At 52.8% G+C, this 16,944-nt stretch overlaps 1 protein-coding gene across 18 annotated transcripts in view; it reads left to right on the top strand.

The window, feature by feature from the left end:
• Gas7 (growth arrest specific 7) overlaps positions 1-16,944 on the top strand; it is a 227,857-nt gene that overhangs the window by 196,358 nt on the left and 14,555 nt on the right. For all 18 annotated transcript variants that reach the window (XM_060363452.1, XM_060363463.1, XM_060363456.1 and 15 more), the window contains 4 exons: positions 4,117-4,206; positions 6,157-6,272; positions 9,096-9,170; positions 14,097-14,175. In XM_060363452.1, the coding sequence (XP_060219435.1) occupies positions 4,117-4,206; positions 6,157-6,272; positions 9,096-9,170; positions 14,097-14,175 (360 nt within the window). The remainder of the gene's footprint in view (positions 1-4,116; positions 4,207-6,156; positions 6,273-9,095; positions 9,171-14,096; positions 14,176-16,944) is intronic.

Raw genomic sequence — 16,944 nt, 5'->3', positions numbered from 1 at the left:
CACACCTTCAGTCAGGCCTGGCTCCTCGCGGTCTCAGCCTCACCACCATTTACGCCTGAGGCTTTCCCTCCTGGGACCACAGTTGTATTCTTTCACATTTCTGCCACATGTGGCTAGGGGCTCTCCAGAGAACACTGTCCTGTCCACATCATGCTCGCAATAGACGCTTGGTGGCTAACTGCCTCAGCACAGGTACCTGGGCACATCTGCCAGAGCCCCTCTTGCTTCTGAGCCAGACTCAGCATGCACGGGTATGAACACACACACACACACACACACACACACACACACACACACCTCTTTCCTTCCTGAAACCTGAAATAACCTTACCTCTTCCCAGCCTGTCTGCCTAGGTCCTCCTCAAACACCATTGCATCTAAGAATCACCCCAACATCCCAGCCTTTCCTGTGACCTCAGCCTCCCGTGTCTACTCTAACATGAGGTTTATCTCAAGAACCGTCATTCCATAACTATCAAGCTCTTGAGAACAGAGGCTGTAACCTCAGGCCTAGTTCTCGGCCATTGCAGTGACAATGCTTTGTTGAATACCCACTGTCGACCCGCTGTGCCAGGAGCTAGGAAAAGCCCAGGGAAGCGTGGTCTCTGCCTCTCTGCCTGCCCTCAGAGATGGTCTGTCAACAAGGAAGGGAATGTAAAAAAAGTAGCAACACGAACAAATGTGAGCAGGATGCTGGGGAGAGACTCAGCATACCAGGGAAACTCAGGGTAGCACGTGCCATGGAGGAGCTATCTGGCAAACATTTAGCTTTGCCGCCAGCCTGACCTGAATTTGAACACTTCTGTGATCCAATTTCCCTCAGTGTTGTGCACTCCTGTACATGACCACCAGGGGGAGAAAGGCTCTGGGGATTCTGGGAAATCCCTGTGAGCTCACCTAAACCAGAAGTGACAGAGGCAGTGACAGGTACCCCAGAGCTCCATACCAGGGGATCCAAGAAGAGAGGCAGAGGCATCAAGAGCCCACGGCTTCCCCCACCCCCACCTTCACGGCTACTCCAGAGCCACTGAGGGGCATTCGCCTTCTAGACCCCAAACCTTCTAGTCCCTCCTGTAGGCATCACTCTGGAAGGCTCTATGAGGTTTGACAGGACTCTGTCTTCCTCGCGTGGGTGCAGGCCTTCCTGGTCCAGCCCCTTAACCTGGCTTGTGAATGCTGCTTCTCACCTGTCGGCATTGCCTACGGACCCAGCCCCAGAGCCTCTGACCAGACGCTCAGGCTAGGACCCACCATCTGTCTTAACAACCCCCCCCCCCCCCATGGCCTGAAGCATGTGTGCCACGGCTCTAGGGCAGAGGAGAGTTTGGCTGGGACATAAGCAAGTGCTGGCCCTTCTGTGGAGTGTCTGTGGTCAGTCTTGGAGCCGGCAAAGGGTTGGCATTGAAGATCTCTTGTGACTCCCCTTGGCACTAATGGGGTCTATCTTGTCTTCCTGAGCACCATAGGGTTGACCGTATCATCCTTTCTCTGGGTGGGGGTCCTCTCAGGAAGGATGCTGGATATGGATGAACAAGACCTGTCTTCCCCTTGCCCTGACCCACCACCGGCCAAGCCGATTGTGGTACACTTGTTCTTTATGGCCAAGGCAAAGAGTGTCAGGGGTAGATCGTGAGGTTCCTTAGAAAACTGTGTCTGTACTAAACTGTGCAACCTTTTTTTTCTGGCTACTACTCCCTAAAATCACACAGTAGAACAACTATAGAGCTCAGATTAAGTATTATAAGTCTATAGATGGCCGGAGGGTCTGTATTTGTTATATGCAAACTGTGTGGCTTTACATGAAGGAGCTTGGCATCTATACATTTTGCCATCCTTGTGAGGCCTGAAACCAGTGACCACCCCTTCACCCCCAGATACTGAAGGGCAACTGTCCCTTAAATCTATGGGTTCCATGGTTCTTCCATTTATTTATTTATGTGTGTTTTATATGCACGGTTGTGGTGCACACTCTCATGCATGTGGAGACCAGAGGAAGACCTGTTTTTCTCTCTCACTCTCTTCACAATCTCCTTGAGATCTTCCCTTAGGAAACCTGGAGCTAGGCTGGCAGTCAGCTCCCAGCAATCCTCCTGTCTCTGAGCCTCATGCAGCCATGCCTGAGGTTGCATTGAGGCTCTAGGGATTTGAACTCAGATCCTCCTGAATACACAGCAAGCACTCTTACCCAATGAGACACCTCCCTGTCCCTGGTCCTGTGACTCTTAGAGCCTGATTACTTCCCTGTTAAAAATTCTTGTACCATTGAATCACATTAAAGCTTTCATGGAGCAAAAAAAAGGTGAAACTGTCATCACCAATATGGCTGGAACAGGAAATACCTTAAAGCTTAAACTCCAAACCCTGTTTTCATAACGGCCCCAGGCAGTACTCACTCAGTGGGAGGCAGCAGAGGCCCCTAAAGAAGGCTCAGATCAGGACACCACACAGCAGAGAGGCTTCAGCCTCAATGAAGACCTTGGAGAGACCCTTTCCTGAGGCTGGACATAAGTTGCTGCCTGTTCTACCCCCGACTCCCAACCCCTGCAGCTCCTAGCAGCAGCTGCTGGCCAGGATGCCACATTGAACTCAGTGTGGCAGAATTCAGAGCTGTGCATCTCCAGGGCACTGTGACAGTCCTGCCCTCTCCTTTCTGCGTCATCGTGCTCCTCCCCAAAGGGGCCTTATCTCACCAGTGTCCGGAGTCCGCGTCCAGGAGCAGGCCTTGCCCCTCCCGCTAGCACTTCTGGGTCTCTTCACCAGACCTGTGAGGTCAGCTGCTGCTCCTGGCAGCTGGCAGGCAGGGCAGTTCACTGACTGCCAAATGGTCTCCTGCCCTTACCCCAGGGTCTGACTCAGCTGGTTGTACACGTTGTTTTATTGTCGTTTGGTTGCTGTTTTGTTTTGTTTTACCTCTAAATTAATTGCCGTAGCTCAAAGCTGAGACAACAGACACGCAGCCCCTGACCTCTGGCTGACCGTGCCCTGATGACAGGGAGCAGAAATCTGAATCTTTCCATGGGATACAAATCCACAGCCTGTAGACTCTGCCCAAGGCAAGGCTGTTGCCCTCCTGTCCTGGTGGTACAGTCTGTGTTACCGGGGTACCTGGCTGTCTGCCTGCCCTTCCTAGGTCAGAGCCTGGGGGTTCCCGGTCTGCTCTTCCTTTCAGCACCAGAATCCTGGTCTATGAGGAGAGGTTGAAGGAGGATGCAGGGGGTGGGGGGAGTTGAAGCCACATCAGGGAGAGGAACAGCAGCAAAACCACTCCCACAAAGCAGGAACAGCTAGGAGCAGCATCAACATGGCTACGAGGAACCGTAGCCGTAACGGCCCGGAAACTTCCACACCACGCTCTCCATTGCGAGGGCCAGCCCCAAGCCTGCACGCTGGCCTATCCCTTTGAACTGTGGGTCTTCATACCACAGGCAGCTCAGTATAACCTCTCAGCCCCAACCCTCAGGTGCTTCTCACTTAGTCTGTCCAGCCCTTGGCTCTTCTTGGAAGCAAATAGCCTCCAGAATGATTGCACATAGGCTATTACCAAGCACATGGATGTTACCCTGCTTCTTCATACAAAGGGAGCACAGCACGGCAGAGTAAACTATTCTACAGGTTGCCCGCCGCGCACCCAGACCACCTACCGCCTAACAGTGCCCCCTCGCACTCCTCCTTATCGATGTGTGTGAACCTTAGTGCTGTATCTATTGTTTATCATTTTTATATGTGTGCTTATATGCATATGTATGTATTTGTGATATACATTGTACTGTGTTTTTATAAGGTCACTTTCACACCAGTACATACTGAATGTTGAACTAATCTCTTCCCATGCTCACTGATCCTCTTCCTCCTCCCTCCCAATCCCGAGAGTTGCCATGTTTCCCTAATTAATTCCCAGATCCGATTAGACTCCCACCAAAGAGGTTCCCTCAGTGTAGCCCCTGGAATGTGTGTGAGGAAGAGCCTGTTGCCTCTTATTTGAAGTATTGGCTGGCTGCTGGAGCACGGGAAGACCGCTGAGTCCATCCCACCGAGGCGGCAGTGGGGAGGCCCCTGTGTGCTCTGTCCCCTCTGCTCTGCAGTGACAGCCTCCTCTTTCTCATCCTATTCTCTGCAGATAAACTGCGTGACGTTCCCTCACCCAGACACAATGCCTGAACAACAGCTGCTCAAGCCGACGGAGTGGAGCTATTGTGACTACTTCTGGGTAGGTGCTGCCTCGGTTTCCCTTCGCCGTGACCCCACCCAACAGGAGCATATGCCTGGGAAGGGTTCTTCCTGTTGAAGCCTCAAGGCATGGTGCCCTGTTAACACCTCAGACGGGACTTTCCTTTCCTAGATCATTCCTAGTAGTCCCTGGAAATCTATGTGGCTTTCATTCACAGTAACAGGGAATGCAATTCCCTCCATTGCTGGATGGAGGCAGGAGGCGAGAAACGCTTTTAATAATGAAATCTAAGCTCCAGGCCTGCTGGGCACCACTATGAGTGGCCCTGTGCACACGCCCTGCCTACTTGCATTTTGCTTTTCCCAACTGAGTCGTGGGGATGCTGGGTGTAGATGGGAATGCATAAACCTCCTCTTTCAGCATCCATGGCTCTCAAGCCCTGTCTGTTGCCTGGTGGGCACAGGGTTGCCTGTTGCAAGAGGAGAGGCAGGTGACGGAAGGCAGATGTCACCACCTCAGTCTCAGCACACTTATTGTCACTAAACTGTATGCACACTTAGGAATGACGGCAGCAGTGAATCTGGCACCACTTGTATTTTCCTGCCGTTAAAATGATGTCTTAATGTGAAGTCCCTAACCCCAGGAATGCTGGAGCTAGTCCTGAGTATTTGCGCCTTGAAGTCAGGAGTGACACTGACTTCTGCAGGCATAGTGGTGCGGTTCGGGCAGCCTTGATCGTCTGTGGAAAACTACCAACTCTACCAAAAGCTCTCAGAAGACCCTGAGGAACAGTCAGTCAATAAAACCGCTTTCCACCATGGCGCAGAATAGATTATATGGACCCCTGGGCGAATATGCTTCTCTTCTTTCTCCCAAATAATGCCCCCGTTAGAAAGCACATGATGGTTCCTGCTTGCCCAGGACAGCAGTGCCTGCCACTGCAGAGTACAAGAGAGAGCTCTGCAGGGGTGTGAAAGCTTGGGGGATGGGGTGCTGTGAGAGATATCCCAGGCTGGAGACATGGACGCAGGTGGAAGGAGATAGGAAGAGTCTGTAGGCCTGAAGGAAGTTGGGTCTTGTGCTGTCTGTAGCAGGGAGGTACTGAGGGAGTCCTAAGGAGAAACGGGGTACAACCTACCCTGTGCGAGTTGCAGGTGGGAACGAAGGGTGGGGGGTGAGTGAGCTGCCCAGGAAGAACAGTGACAGCAGCAGAGATAGGCCAGAGGCAGTCATGTCTGCAGGAGTCATCCCTGGGGCTCTAGGGACCAGGGCATATCCTAGAGCGGAGATGAGAAACTTGTGGGCAGAACACGCGGTGCTGCCTGCCACTCAGTGGCTCCCTGGGAAAGCACATTTGCGAGCCAGCGTCCTTCTTTGCCTGTTTGGTGTCGATGTTGAGACAGCCTGGCTGCCCTTGCACCTCTGCTTCCCATGCCGGGATCACAGGTTACGCCTGCATGCTCACTCGTCCTAATCTCGTCCTAATCTGAGCTCTGGCGACCGGTCCATTCTTCGCGGTTTTCCTCCCACGACCATCAAGGCCGTTTCTTCTTAGGAACATCTCCTTGCTGGCATAGGCACTGGAACACACCACTCTTGCTGGTTTTCCTTTGAGCCAACGAGTTGTTCGGCCTGTTCATCCTGGGAGAAGCATGTTTGGGCTTTGGGGTGACTTTCTTGACTGTCTATGAAGACGAGCATTCACAGGGTGACATGTGCACATCCTTAGCACCCACAGGGAAGCCTCAGCAGGGTGTGCATGGTGTCGAGCTCAGTGTCAGGGTTGGTGGGATCGCTGTGCACAGAGGCTCTCGGGTCAGCGCTGCTGAGAAAAGAGCTTTGCTGTGCTCAGGACAGGGCAGAAGGTCCGTGAAGGCCTGCACAGTGAGCAGGGCCTCTTCAGGCTGCAGCGGCTACCCGGGCTGACCTGGAAGGGGTCCTGAGCCCACAGCCCACCCCCTGGTAAGCTGGGCTTTTGTTTCTTCCTAGGCGGATAAGAAGGACCCGCAAGGCAATGGCACTGTGGCTGGCTTTGAGCTACTGCTGCAGAAGCAACTGAAAGGCAAGCAGATGCAGAAGGAGATGTCTGAGTTCATCCGGGAAAGGTGAGACCGAGGCCCACGAGCCCTGGACCCCAAGGGAGTGGACGGCTGGCCACACTCAGCCCTGGGACAGACGTGGCCAGCAAATGTGTGGTGTAGGCACAGACAGTGTTTCTACAGGGCTGAACCTATATCCAAAAAATATTGGTAGCCAGGTACAGTGCTTCATACCTATAGTCCCAGCATTTGGGGTTCAAATCAGGAGGTCAGAAGTTCAAGGTCATCCTCAGTTATGTAACAGGCTATGACTTGTCTGAGCTATATGAGACCTCAATATATATATATACATATGCATATACGTATGTATGTATGTATGTATACCAGGCTGGCCTCAGAATCAGAGATGGACCTGTTCTGCCTCATTTGTGTCAGGACTAAAAGCATGCACCACTCCTGGCCTTCCCGGTTCTCTTTTAATTGAAACTGTCTCCCAGGCCAGGGGAAATAGAAGCATCCTCCTACGCATTCCTGCCCCCGTGGATTCTAATAACCCTGTGTCTGAGGAACTTAGAATGAAGTTCTAATACGGATGAAGATCCAATAAACTCGGATCATGAAAAGTATGAAGAGCTGCGGACCAGTCCCCTCTCCATCTTCCTCCTTCCTCTCTCTAAGTTCATACCCCAGCACTCCCAAACATCCACGCACAAATACACCTGTGCACCCACAAGCCTGCATACGCACACGCCTGCACCCTAATATCCACGGACCTGCACAGCCCTGCCCCAAGCCCCCACACAACTGTACATCTGAGCATCTGCACACCCACACACGCTTACAGCTGCACACCCACACACACCTGTACCTCCACCTGGGTGGATACCTGTGCACCTGCATATCTGCGTGCCCACACACCTGAACACTTGCACACCTCACACCCACACACCTTAGCCTCTCTACCTCCCTGTGCACGGACAGCTGTGCACCCCTGAACCCGCACACTCACACGCCCCTGCGCGCGCGCACCTGCACCTGTGTGCTTCTGCGTAGCCTCACTCTTTTGCACCTGTACCTGCACACCCGCCTGCCTGTGCATCCGAGCCTGTGTCCATGTGCTCGTATTTACACACTGGCGTGGCAGCACACCCACATCATGTGCCTGTGCGTCTACACCTCCACTCTCATTCCCTACACACCCAAACATCTGTATACCCCCCACACACACCTGCACACACACTCATCAACACATTTTCTCCATGAACATATGCACAACTTTCCAACAGGAATTTCTGAGACTTCCTGCAACTATTTGTTGCAAACAGCAAAGATCTTTTTAAAAGTATTTCTTCATTATAACACTAGTAATCGGGTAATAATCCTTTGGCATTTTTAAAGCCCGTTTTTCCTGAGGGGGCCTATTTTCCATTTGTATAATCAAATCTTTATTTTATGACCCATTAAACTAGTAGGAAATTGGAAGGTTGCTTTGTTCAGATGCAAGGAAACAGAAGCATAAAACATAAATAGGGAGCAATAGGAGCCGAAGCCGCAGTATGTGGATGGTTTATACTCGTAACAGCGTCCTGGTGGCAAATGAATGCTCTCTGCCATCGTGGGCCGCTGTGGTCGTCCCTGGGGTCCGGCAAAGGGAACTCAAATTCCTGGAAACTTCCTCAGCCCACTTCTGGAGCTCTTGGGGAAGCCCAGCAGAGGCAGGAGAGCCAGGCTGCAGGGCTAGGGTGCACCCGGCCCACACAGCCCTTGCACGTTGGCTGTGCTGCAGGAAGCGGGCGAGAGGTGGAGACGTTCAGGCTGGCTCACAGTAGAGGCTCGGAAGGCAGATGGTGTGTGCGCCTCCCTCTCCTGGCATGTGCACTTGGCCTCGTGGACGTGGTGAGATCTGCTTTCCGGAGATCTTGGCCACAGTGTGAAGGAGCAGGGTTAGAGAGCCACAGAACCACGGCTAGAGGCAAAAGCAGGCACCTGAAGAGGAAGCGGCAAAGGATGGAGCTGGATCGCTGCGGAGCTTAGGAGCTCGCAGACGGGTGCCAGGTGGAAGTCGGGGCTGAAGAGTGGCGCGGAGGCTTCAACAGGCCTGCACAGTCTCCCTCTCCAGGTCTCTGCAGCCTTCGAGTTTCAGCAATGAAAGCAAATGCTGCCCTTCCAGGAGCTGGGACTCCTCTGTTCGCTGAGTGCAGGGGGAAGGGCCGGCTAGGGCCCTGCCTTCAGGCCACCTCTGATTGTCATAGCACAGCTCTGCCCCACCACGGCCCCAAGAATCCCTTGGGAGCTGAACACACAGTTGACAGCCCACTTAACACAGATGTGCCTAGCTGTACAGAATGGGCCCTGGAGCATTGCCTTGGAGGTCTGTGGGGGTTTCCTCTCCTGGGAAATCCAGTGGGACTGCAGGTCTGGACACAACCTGGTTTCCACGGAAGCTCTTGCACTCTTCCTTGACCATGCTTAGCAATAAAGGCATCGTGGGTGGGAAAGTGGAGGAAGATGTCTGCTTCTTGCTTCGGTAGGCCAAGGCCATCTGGGAATGTGTGAACTAAGGGTTGGCTACATGCTACATATTCCTGGAGTCTGTCACAAGCTTCTCTTGTTCCTGGAAGCTCTCGTGTCCAGCCTTGTGCTAGGCGTGGTGCTGATGATGTCTGGCATGGCCACAGCCTGGAGAAACGGGAAGCAGACTTCAAACCATCCCCTCATCCAGTAGCCATCGCTGTAGGCTCCTCCTGTGTCAGCAGGGCAGTGAGAGCCACATGGAACTCACCTGTCTAGAGGATCTCTTTACACACCTGAGGCACAGCAAGGTGAGGCAGGTCCAACCCACGGTCTGCACCACAGAGAAGATGCACTGGATTTTTCCTCTCTTTGCAGGATAAAGATCGAAGAGGAATATGCAAAGAACCTAGCTAAGCTCTCTCAGAACTCCTTGGCTGCCCAGGAGGAAGGGTGAGTCAGGAGGGGGGGAGGAGGGAACACAGAGGAGGGGATCCTTACTGCTGGATCAGCAATTCTGCTCCCCTGGGATGGAGAGATTGCTGTAGGCCAGGCTAACTGGGGTCTGTGCCTGTTGGTCATCGCCCGAGGTAGGTCCTCATTGCTTGAGGTAGGCAGCCATGGCTCAGACAGGGGACCAGTAAAAAGGTGGACACCCCTGCCTAGCTCAAAATGGGTTTTCATGGCCCAGAATCCAGACTCGTGGTTCAAGACTGGTACTCAGGACTAGATGTTTTGGCCTCTAACCTCAGCACACTGGTGGCTGAGGAATGGGAGAGTATTAAATTTGGGCCAGCCTGGGCTACAGAGCGAGGCTCTGCCTCAAACAAACAAAAATCCTTGTGCTCATGGCTCAAGGTGGCACCTATTGTCTGAGGTCTGGGTAGTCAGCTCGAGGTTTCTCTCTTCTACGTTTTCTTTTCCCGTAGAGACCTGGGGCCTCCCAGGTGCTGGAGCACAACACAGACCCTCTGCACTGTGCCCTGCGGCTGGACAGCAGCCTCTGGGTGCCCAGCTCTGTTCCCCTTCTTCTGGATCAGGCCGAGAGGAAACTGGGTCTGAGAGCTTTATATCCAGCCTCTAAGAGTGCTTGTAGAGCCCCAGTCCAGAAGATGGGACTAAGGGATTCTCTCAGCCATACAAGGGTCTCCAGTGGGAGAAATCCTCCAGGGCTCGCCACCTCTCTGCTGTCTGTCTACAAAGCCCTGGCCCTCGTGGTCTCCAATGGCACAGCCACTGTGGAAAATAGCTTGAAACTGCCCCAAGAGATGAGCGCCTTCCTTCCTAGGTTTAGTATCCTCAAATGAATTAAAAGCAAGCACTTTGGAGTATCACTGGTCACAAAGACCAGACAGTAGAAATAACCCAAATTCCATCAGGAGATGAACAGGTGCCCAAACTGTGGTGTACTCACAATGGATGCCCATGGATGCACTGTGGGATACTATTCACCCATAAAAAGGAATAGAATACTGAGACCCGCTACTTATGGATGAACCTCAAAAATGAGATGCTAAGTGAAAGAAGCCATCCACAATAGGTCACAGAGTGCATCGTTTCATTCATACGAAACTTCTGGAGTAAGCAAAGCCACAGAGACACAGCCCACTAGTAAGTGATAAAGAGGGACACGAGGACTGGTAGCTAATGGCCTTTTTTCATTCTGGGTGTGTATGTGTCTGCTGAGGCTGCTGCAACATTACCACAGACTGAATAGCTTAAACTATAGGAATTCACCTGGGCATGACAGTACATATCTGTCTGTAGTTACCAACTCTCAGGAGGCAGAGATGGGAAGCTCATGAGTTTAAGGCCACCCTGGGCTACAGAGTGAGATCCTATCAAGAAAAAGAACACAAAAAGCTTCTATTTTGTCTCAGTTCTCAACACTGGAAGTTCAAAGCCAAGGTTCCAGGAGGGTTGGTGTCTGACCTGAGTTCTCCCTGTGGTCACAGATGCCTGAAAGTCACTGTGTGCTCACATATCATCCTTTGCATGGGCAGGGGTTGGAGAGTGAGTCCTGTGGAGACAATAATCCTATTGGATCAGGGCTCTGCCCTCTAACCTTAACTACTGTTCCATCCCCACATCCTTGTTCAGAGTTTCAAGATATGAACCAGGAGCCTAAAGAGGCCAGGGGAACCACAAACTTCTATTTTTGATAGGGTGATGAAGTGTCTGGAGCCATCAAGGGCAGGCCATTCTGCACTGTGGATGTTGTAAACAGTTTTTGTTGGCTCACCTTAAACTGGATGATTTTATCATGTGTGATTTCAACCTCAAAAAAAAAAAAAAAAGTCAAGGTTCCTGAGAAGTTAGTACCCACAGGATCCTCAAAGGCCCCTCTGTTGGCCCACCACCCTTCTGAGGTGTGGCCACTGGGGTTATAGCTGCCAGGGAGCTGTGACAGTGAACCAGCTCTAATCTGCCTGGTGGCTGGAGTCGGCCTGGGACAGGGATTTTGCCAACTGAATATGGTTTTGATTAGGGCTTCTTGTATGTTGACTGCAACCAGGCTGCCCCCTCCCCATCAGCCACGGGTTAGCCAAACAAGGCCCGTGTCCTTCTTCAGACCCCAACATGGCTAGCTGGCATCTGGCCTTTCCCACAGCTTTCTCAGCCCTGCAAGGCAGGAAGCACATAGGAAGTAGCCCTGCCGCCAGGGAGCGTGGCTTCCTACGGGTCCCTGCGCTTGGCATCACTGTATGGCTCTGGAGCCTTCCTGCTTCCACCCCCTCGGCTTGGGCTTCTGCCAGGGACATTTTGTCCTGCCAGCGCACAGCATATGCTCCCAAGCTAAGCAGCCTGCTCCTCATGCCAGACCCGAACACAGGAGCACACTCTACCACACAAGCTCAGGTACAGCGCGTGTGCGACCCATTGCTGCTCCACCGACAGACACAAAGCACCACAGCGCCGTATCCTACACCTTCGGCGCAGCTCTGAACATTTGGCCCAGTGCATCCTGAAGGCTGTGTGGAGATGTGGGAGCCCTGAAACCAAGGGGCGGTCAGGGTACAACTGAGCCATCTGGCAGCTTAGGTCCTCTGTCCAGATGAGATGTCGCAAGACTGCATGATGGCGAATCGGCAGGCTTCACCTCGTGTGTGGGAAGACAGTGAGATGCTGGTCTTTCTTAGTGTGCAGTTTTGACAGGAGCCTGCGTTTTGATCTGGTGTGCCTCAGACTGTACCCTGAGATAGAAGTGTACCCAACCCTTTTCCATCTACCTCCTTCCCATCAGAAGCCATCTTCAGGTGAGAATTTCGGATGGCTTTTCCCCAAACGTTTAAAATGTGTTCTTAATTAGCACGTATTCATCTGGACATACTGGCAGGGCCCAGTGTGGTGCTTTCATACATTGGAAGTGCCTTGGGATACTGAGGAGAGGGGGACGTAGGCGTGGGGCTGAGGCAATTTGAAAGTGAGGAGTGACACCCCTCACCTGGGTCATGCTAACCCCGGAAGTAGGGCTGCAGACATTGTCCAGGATGGGAATGGTGCCGCTTCCCTAATGCCCAGTATCCCTGAGCTGTCATACCCGGCTCTACCCAGTTAGCCCCTGTGTTCTGCTGGCAGTGGACTTACAGCCCCCTCCCAGGGCCTTTGCAGTCTCCTGTACTTCCAAGACCAGCTCCTAGGGCAGCACCGCCTCACCCCAGTAATGGTGATGGCTTATTGGCTGTCAGTTTGCAGCTAGGTCTGCACTGAGATGCTGCGTGCATGGTGTGAGGTGATGGTCAAGGTTCGTTCTTGCCATGACTCCATGCCATCTCCTGAGAGCTGCCTGTGGACTAGAGATGGAATGCAATGGCAGATCATTTGCCGGATATGTGGGAGGTCTCGGGCTCCAGTCTCTAGTGAAATATGCAGCCAGGCCCTTGAGGCTCACTAGCCTGCCTTCTCTCTGGCCTCTGTGTCTTGACCCTTTCGTGTTGTCGTAAGTGGATAACTTATGAAGAAAAGAAATTGCTTGTGGCTCTGAAGGCGGAGAGGCCCATGAGCAAGGGCTAGCATCTAGAGAGTGCTTACACACTACCCTACCATGTGACAGGAGCCACCACATACCAACAGCAAGGGAGACGGCCAGTGTAGGGCCCCCAAGCATTTTGTATGGCCTCAAGAGTCCTGTCTCTTCATACTGCCGTGACAGGGATAGAGTCGGCCACATAGGCCTTGAGGGGACAGCTTCAGATCACTCGATCCATGTAGCTGCCACAGCAGCTTCCACTGTGGAATGAGGTAGGGGAGCCTAGCCCTGCAGGTCTGCAGGACTGTGCAGTCTCCTCCCCAGACCGCAGGCCCCACAGGCAAAGGCAAACATCCACAGCACGCTCACCCCAGACCCCCTAGTCTCTGTCTGAGAGGACCCCAACAGCATGCTTCCTTCTTCCGGACTCTAAGAGTACCACTTGATAAATTCTCATGAATGTCCACCAAGGCCAGGCTAGCACTGCCACCAGCCAGGCAGAGAACTGGATCACAGGAACAGAGCTGCTCGCTGCTGGCTCGGACCCTGGAAGCAGTGCTCTGTCCCAGTGGGCTGTCTTCTAATCAGCCCTTGCCGCTGACGGTTAATGAATTTCCTGGGGCAAGCAGCTGTCCCGTCAAATGCAGTCAACTGGCTGGGTGAGAGGTCAAGAGAAGGAGCCGGGAGTCTGGTTTAGAATGGTCATGGGGCAGAAGGGTCCACTAATGAATTCTTTGGAAGTTTCTGGGACTTGGAGGGAACGGCTTCTGTTTGGAGCACCTCCTTGGAGCAGACGGATGGCACAGTTTAGAATGCATTCTGCGAGCCACAGTGGGGTGCACAGTCCAGAATCTGCTAGAGAGAAACCATGCCATGCAGATGGCTAGAAGAGCCCTCTCAGGGCGGGGCTGCACCTGGGATGTCCCTGGACCCAAGTGGACCATCTGTGCCTCTCCTGGAGGCCACGTGGCTGAGACCTGAGAGCTGGCTGCTAGGGAAGGGCCTTTGAAAATGAATCTCTGGTTCTCTTGCTTTGTCTCCTCAGCAGCAACCAGGGTGTGTAGTGGGAAGGCTCTGGGGACAGTGATGGCCAGGTAGCAACCCCCCTTCAACAAGGGCTGTGGAAAGGCACCCCGACCTTGCACCTCCCGAGTCCTTGGGTGCCTCTGGGTTCCAGATATTTCCCCTGGCACTGAGCTGTTTGTTGCTCCCTTACATCCAGAAGCAGGGCTGGCTCACCCTGGCTGTGATGGCTGAGTCTAGCCTCATTCAAGCCCACCGACTGGAGTGTTCTATACGTCCCCAAGACATGGAGCTGAGAACCACCATCCCATCTCAGAGAGGGCTGTAGCTTTGGGCCAGAGCTCTCCTCCCGCCTTCAGGTCTAACAGCTCCCCTTCCTGTTGCAGCTCCCTAGGAGAGGCCTGGGCCCAAGTAAAGAAGAGCCTGGCAGATGAGGCCGAAGTTCATCTCAAGTTCTCCGCCAAGGTAAGCCTCCTGCTTCTCCAGGGTTAGACCAGGAGAGAGAGTTACCGGATCTCTCTAGTTTACCCTCCTTGCCATTTTCTGTGGTACCAAGTCCCCGAATACAGAGTTGAGAGGCTACGCCCATAGCTGACCGAGAGACAGTGTCTCCATTGGACCGGCAGCAGCAGAAATGACCACAAGTGTGAATAAAGAGCACAGATATAAACGCATGGTCCTGAGAAATGATCGCCATGTTTCTGATACTGACGCTTAATATAATTTGAGTTTGTTTCATTTCTCTTTAATCACGGCTCTTTGAACAAGCGGCTCGCAGCGAGCTCTTAGAAGCCATGGAAGGCAGCCTGGGGTCTGTGGGGTAAGAGTGGACACGGTCGGGTCCGCTCAGGTGATTCCCCAGTCTCCCTTTGTCGGTTTCACTGGAATGGATTGCCACAGCAGTGAGCTCTGTGTCTGGGAACACTAGGCTGTGGCCAGGGGAAGATGCTTTAAAACTGATTTGTTGTTGCAGAATTTCTGAATGTCGCCCCCTTTCATCTGCTTCCAGAGATACTAAGATCAAGAGTTTTTGAGTTCAGGCAAGAATCTGTCCTGCTCACTTCTCTTCAGTCAACACTGAACACCTTGTAGGAGGCGCTTAGTAGATACCATCAGGAGAAGTGAGCAAACAGAGCCTTCTGGCCATTTCCTCCCTGCCCCAAGCCTTTCAGCGCTGTTTTGCCCTGGGATTTCAAAATGAGCCTGTAGTCTTTTCTCCTTATCTATCCCTACATTTCCTCTCAGACTCTCAGCTCTTTTTAAGTTAAAACTAAACTAAGTGTCTCAGTGAGATAACTCTCGCTAAAGCATGCGTGACTGGTGGGTTTGCCCAGCAGCATGCCTTCCTTTTAAAGGAAGAGAAGCTTTTGGGAGCATCACCCACCATCTTGACTGCCTCTCCCTTCCCTCTGACCTCCTGCCACCAGCTGCCATCCACAGCAGCCCTGTCCTGTGCGTTCAGGCGTTTGAGCCCCCTGAGCACCCATGTTTAAGTACCAGCTTTGTCATTTGTGCTCCAAAGCATTGCTGCTTCCTGAGGCTGCCCTAGTTGCCACTAGCCGGTGCCCTCTTTGCAGGGCCATTCCTGTTCGTCATTGCAAGTCCCTACATCTGGGCCCTTGAGCTATACGCACTCTTGAAAGACAGGAATATGTCGCCCAGCCTAGCCTTCTCTCTGAGACAGTGCAGTGTACGCAGAAGGGCAAAATGGCTGACTCAAAGGTCTGAGACCATGGGAGAGCTTTGTGCTGCTCTGGCTTCTGAAGGATGTGAGTGCCTGAGACAGACCTGGCACCCACCACCAGTCCCTAGTGAGTGACATTTCCCAGCTCAGACGAGCATGCTCACCCCATGCACCCAAGCCCTTCCCCAGCACACTGGCACAGAGCCCCTGGGGACGAAGCTCCTGGACTGCTGCTTTCAGTGACACAGATGAAACAGTGGGTTATTGTTAAGCCATGGTTCATGAGTAGCTTCCCTCCTAGGCCTCCCTCATCTTGTCCTGGCCCTGCAGTATCGCTGTTTCTCCCCCCAGCCAAGGTGGAGGTAAGGCCTCCATCAAGAGGGGGATGGCAGCACTACACACAGGAAAGAACCCTAACTGAAGGGACTTTCTCACAGGGAGTGCCAATTGTGGTTACAGACTGGGTTTCCAAACACTCAGGCCATTTTACGCAAGGCTCTCAGGCTCACAGACCCCGGAGCTAAGGATGGCTCACGGAGAAGGGGTGTGAAGATATGGCAGACCTCACACCATCAGCCTTGTGCCACTTCCGGCCTGAGTGCTATTGGTGGCTGCAGGCTATCCTGGTAGCCTCCTAATGGGGGCATGGTGATTTCTTAAAGAGGAAGAGGACCCCTGAGGATTGATCTGTCAGCCTTGAAGAATACTGTTCTGGAGGCACAGAACCCATTTTATGTCACCTCCGAAAGGTTTATTGAAATTCTTCTCCATCTGAATGCTCGGTGTAAAAGCCTCTTAAGAAATTGGAAAGCGTACAGCACACTCTCCAGCCTTCCCCGTCTCCCAGCTCAAGCCAGCAGGCACTCATAGCAACCGCAATCACAGGAACCTAGCTCGCTCTATCAGAAGGCAGTTAGGGCTGGCCCCAGCCAGAGAGGGGAGACCTGAGCACGCCGTAGGGGGTGTGTGCATGGGCAGATTTGTGGCCGGAATGGTGAGTGTGTGCCCAGCACTGTCGCTAGCAGGCTTTGTGAGCATGGCTGGGTTTCTGGGCAGCCCCACAATCCCATTCCTTCATGTGTGAGATGAGGAGTTCCAGCCACGTGTGTGGCTTTAACCTCGCCCGGCTGTGATGCAAGACTATGCTACCAAGCACATGTCCGAAGCCAAAACAGACGCTCTGTGACACACTAATTTCATTCTGCCTAAAATGTACCCTAATGTTTTTCTATTTTTTCACCAAGTTGGGTTTATTATCTCTCAAAAAAAGAAAACTGGTCCTGACCACCAAGTTCATTTCACGAGTGCCATCACTCACCACTTGGAAACAGTTGGGTCAGACAGTCGCTGAAGTCATTTCCAACTTGGAGTTTCTCTTCTTCAGTTCTGGCATGTGATGAGAAAGGAAGGAGAGGCCCGCCAACCAGTTCCACTAGCACAGCCCGTCTGTGCGGGTACGGGCCAGACCCGCTACACACCCCAGAAACACACTTTTGGGAAAGATCACCGATGCCAGGCATGAAGGGAGGTTCCAGAGGGGAGAATGAATC

This window comes from Meriones unguiculatus, chromosome 11, assembly GCF_030254825.1.
Source record: "Meriones unguiculatus strain TT.TT164.6M chromosome 11, Bangor_MerUng_6.1, whole genome shotgun sequence".
NCBI classification, from domain to species: Eukaryota; Metazoa; Chordata; class Mammalia; order Rodentia; family Muridae; genus Meriones; species Meriones unguiculatus.
The sequence above is the reverse complement of the archived record's forward strand: the minus strand, read 5'-3'. Positions and strand labels throughout refer to the sequence as shown.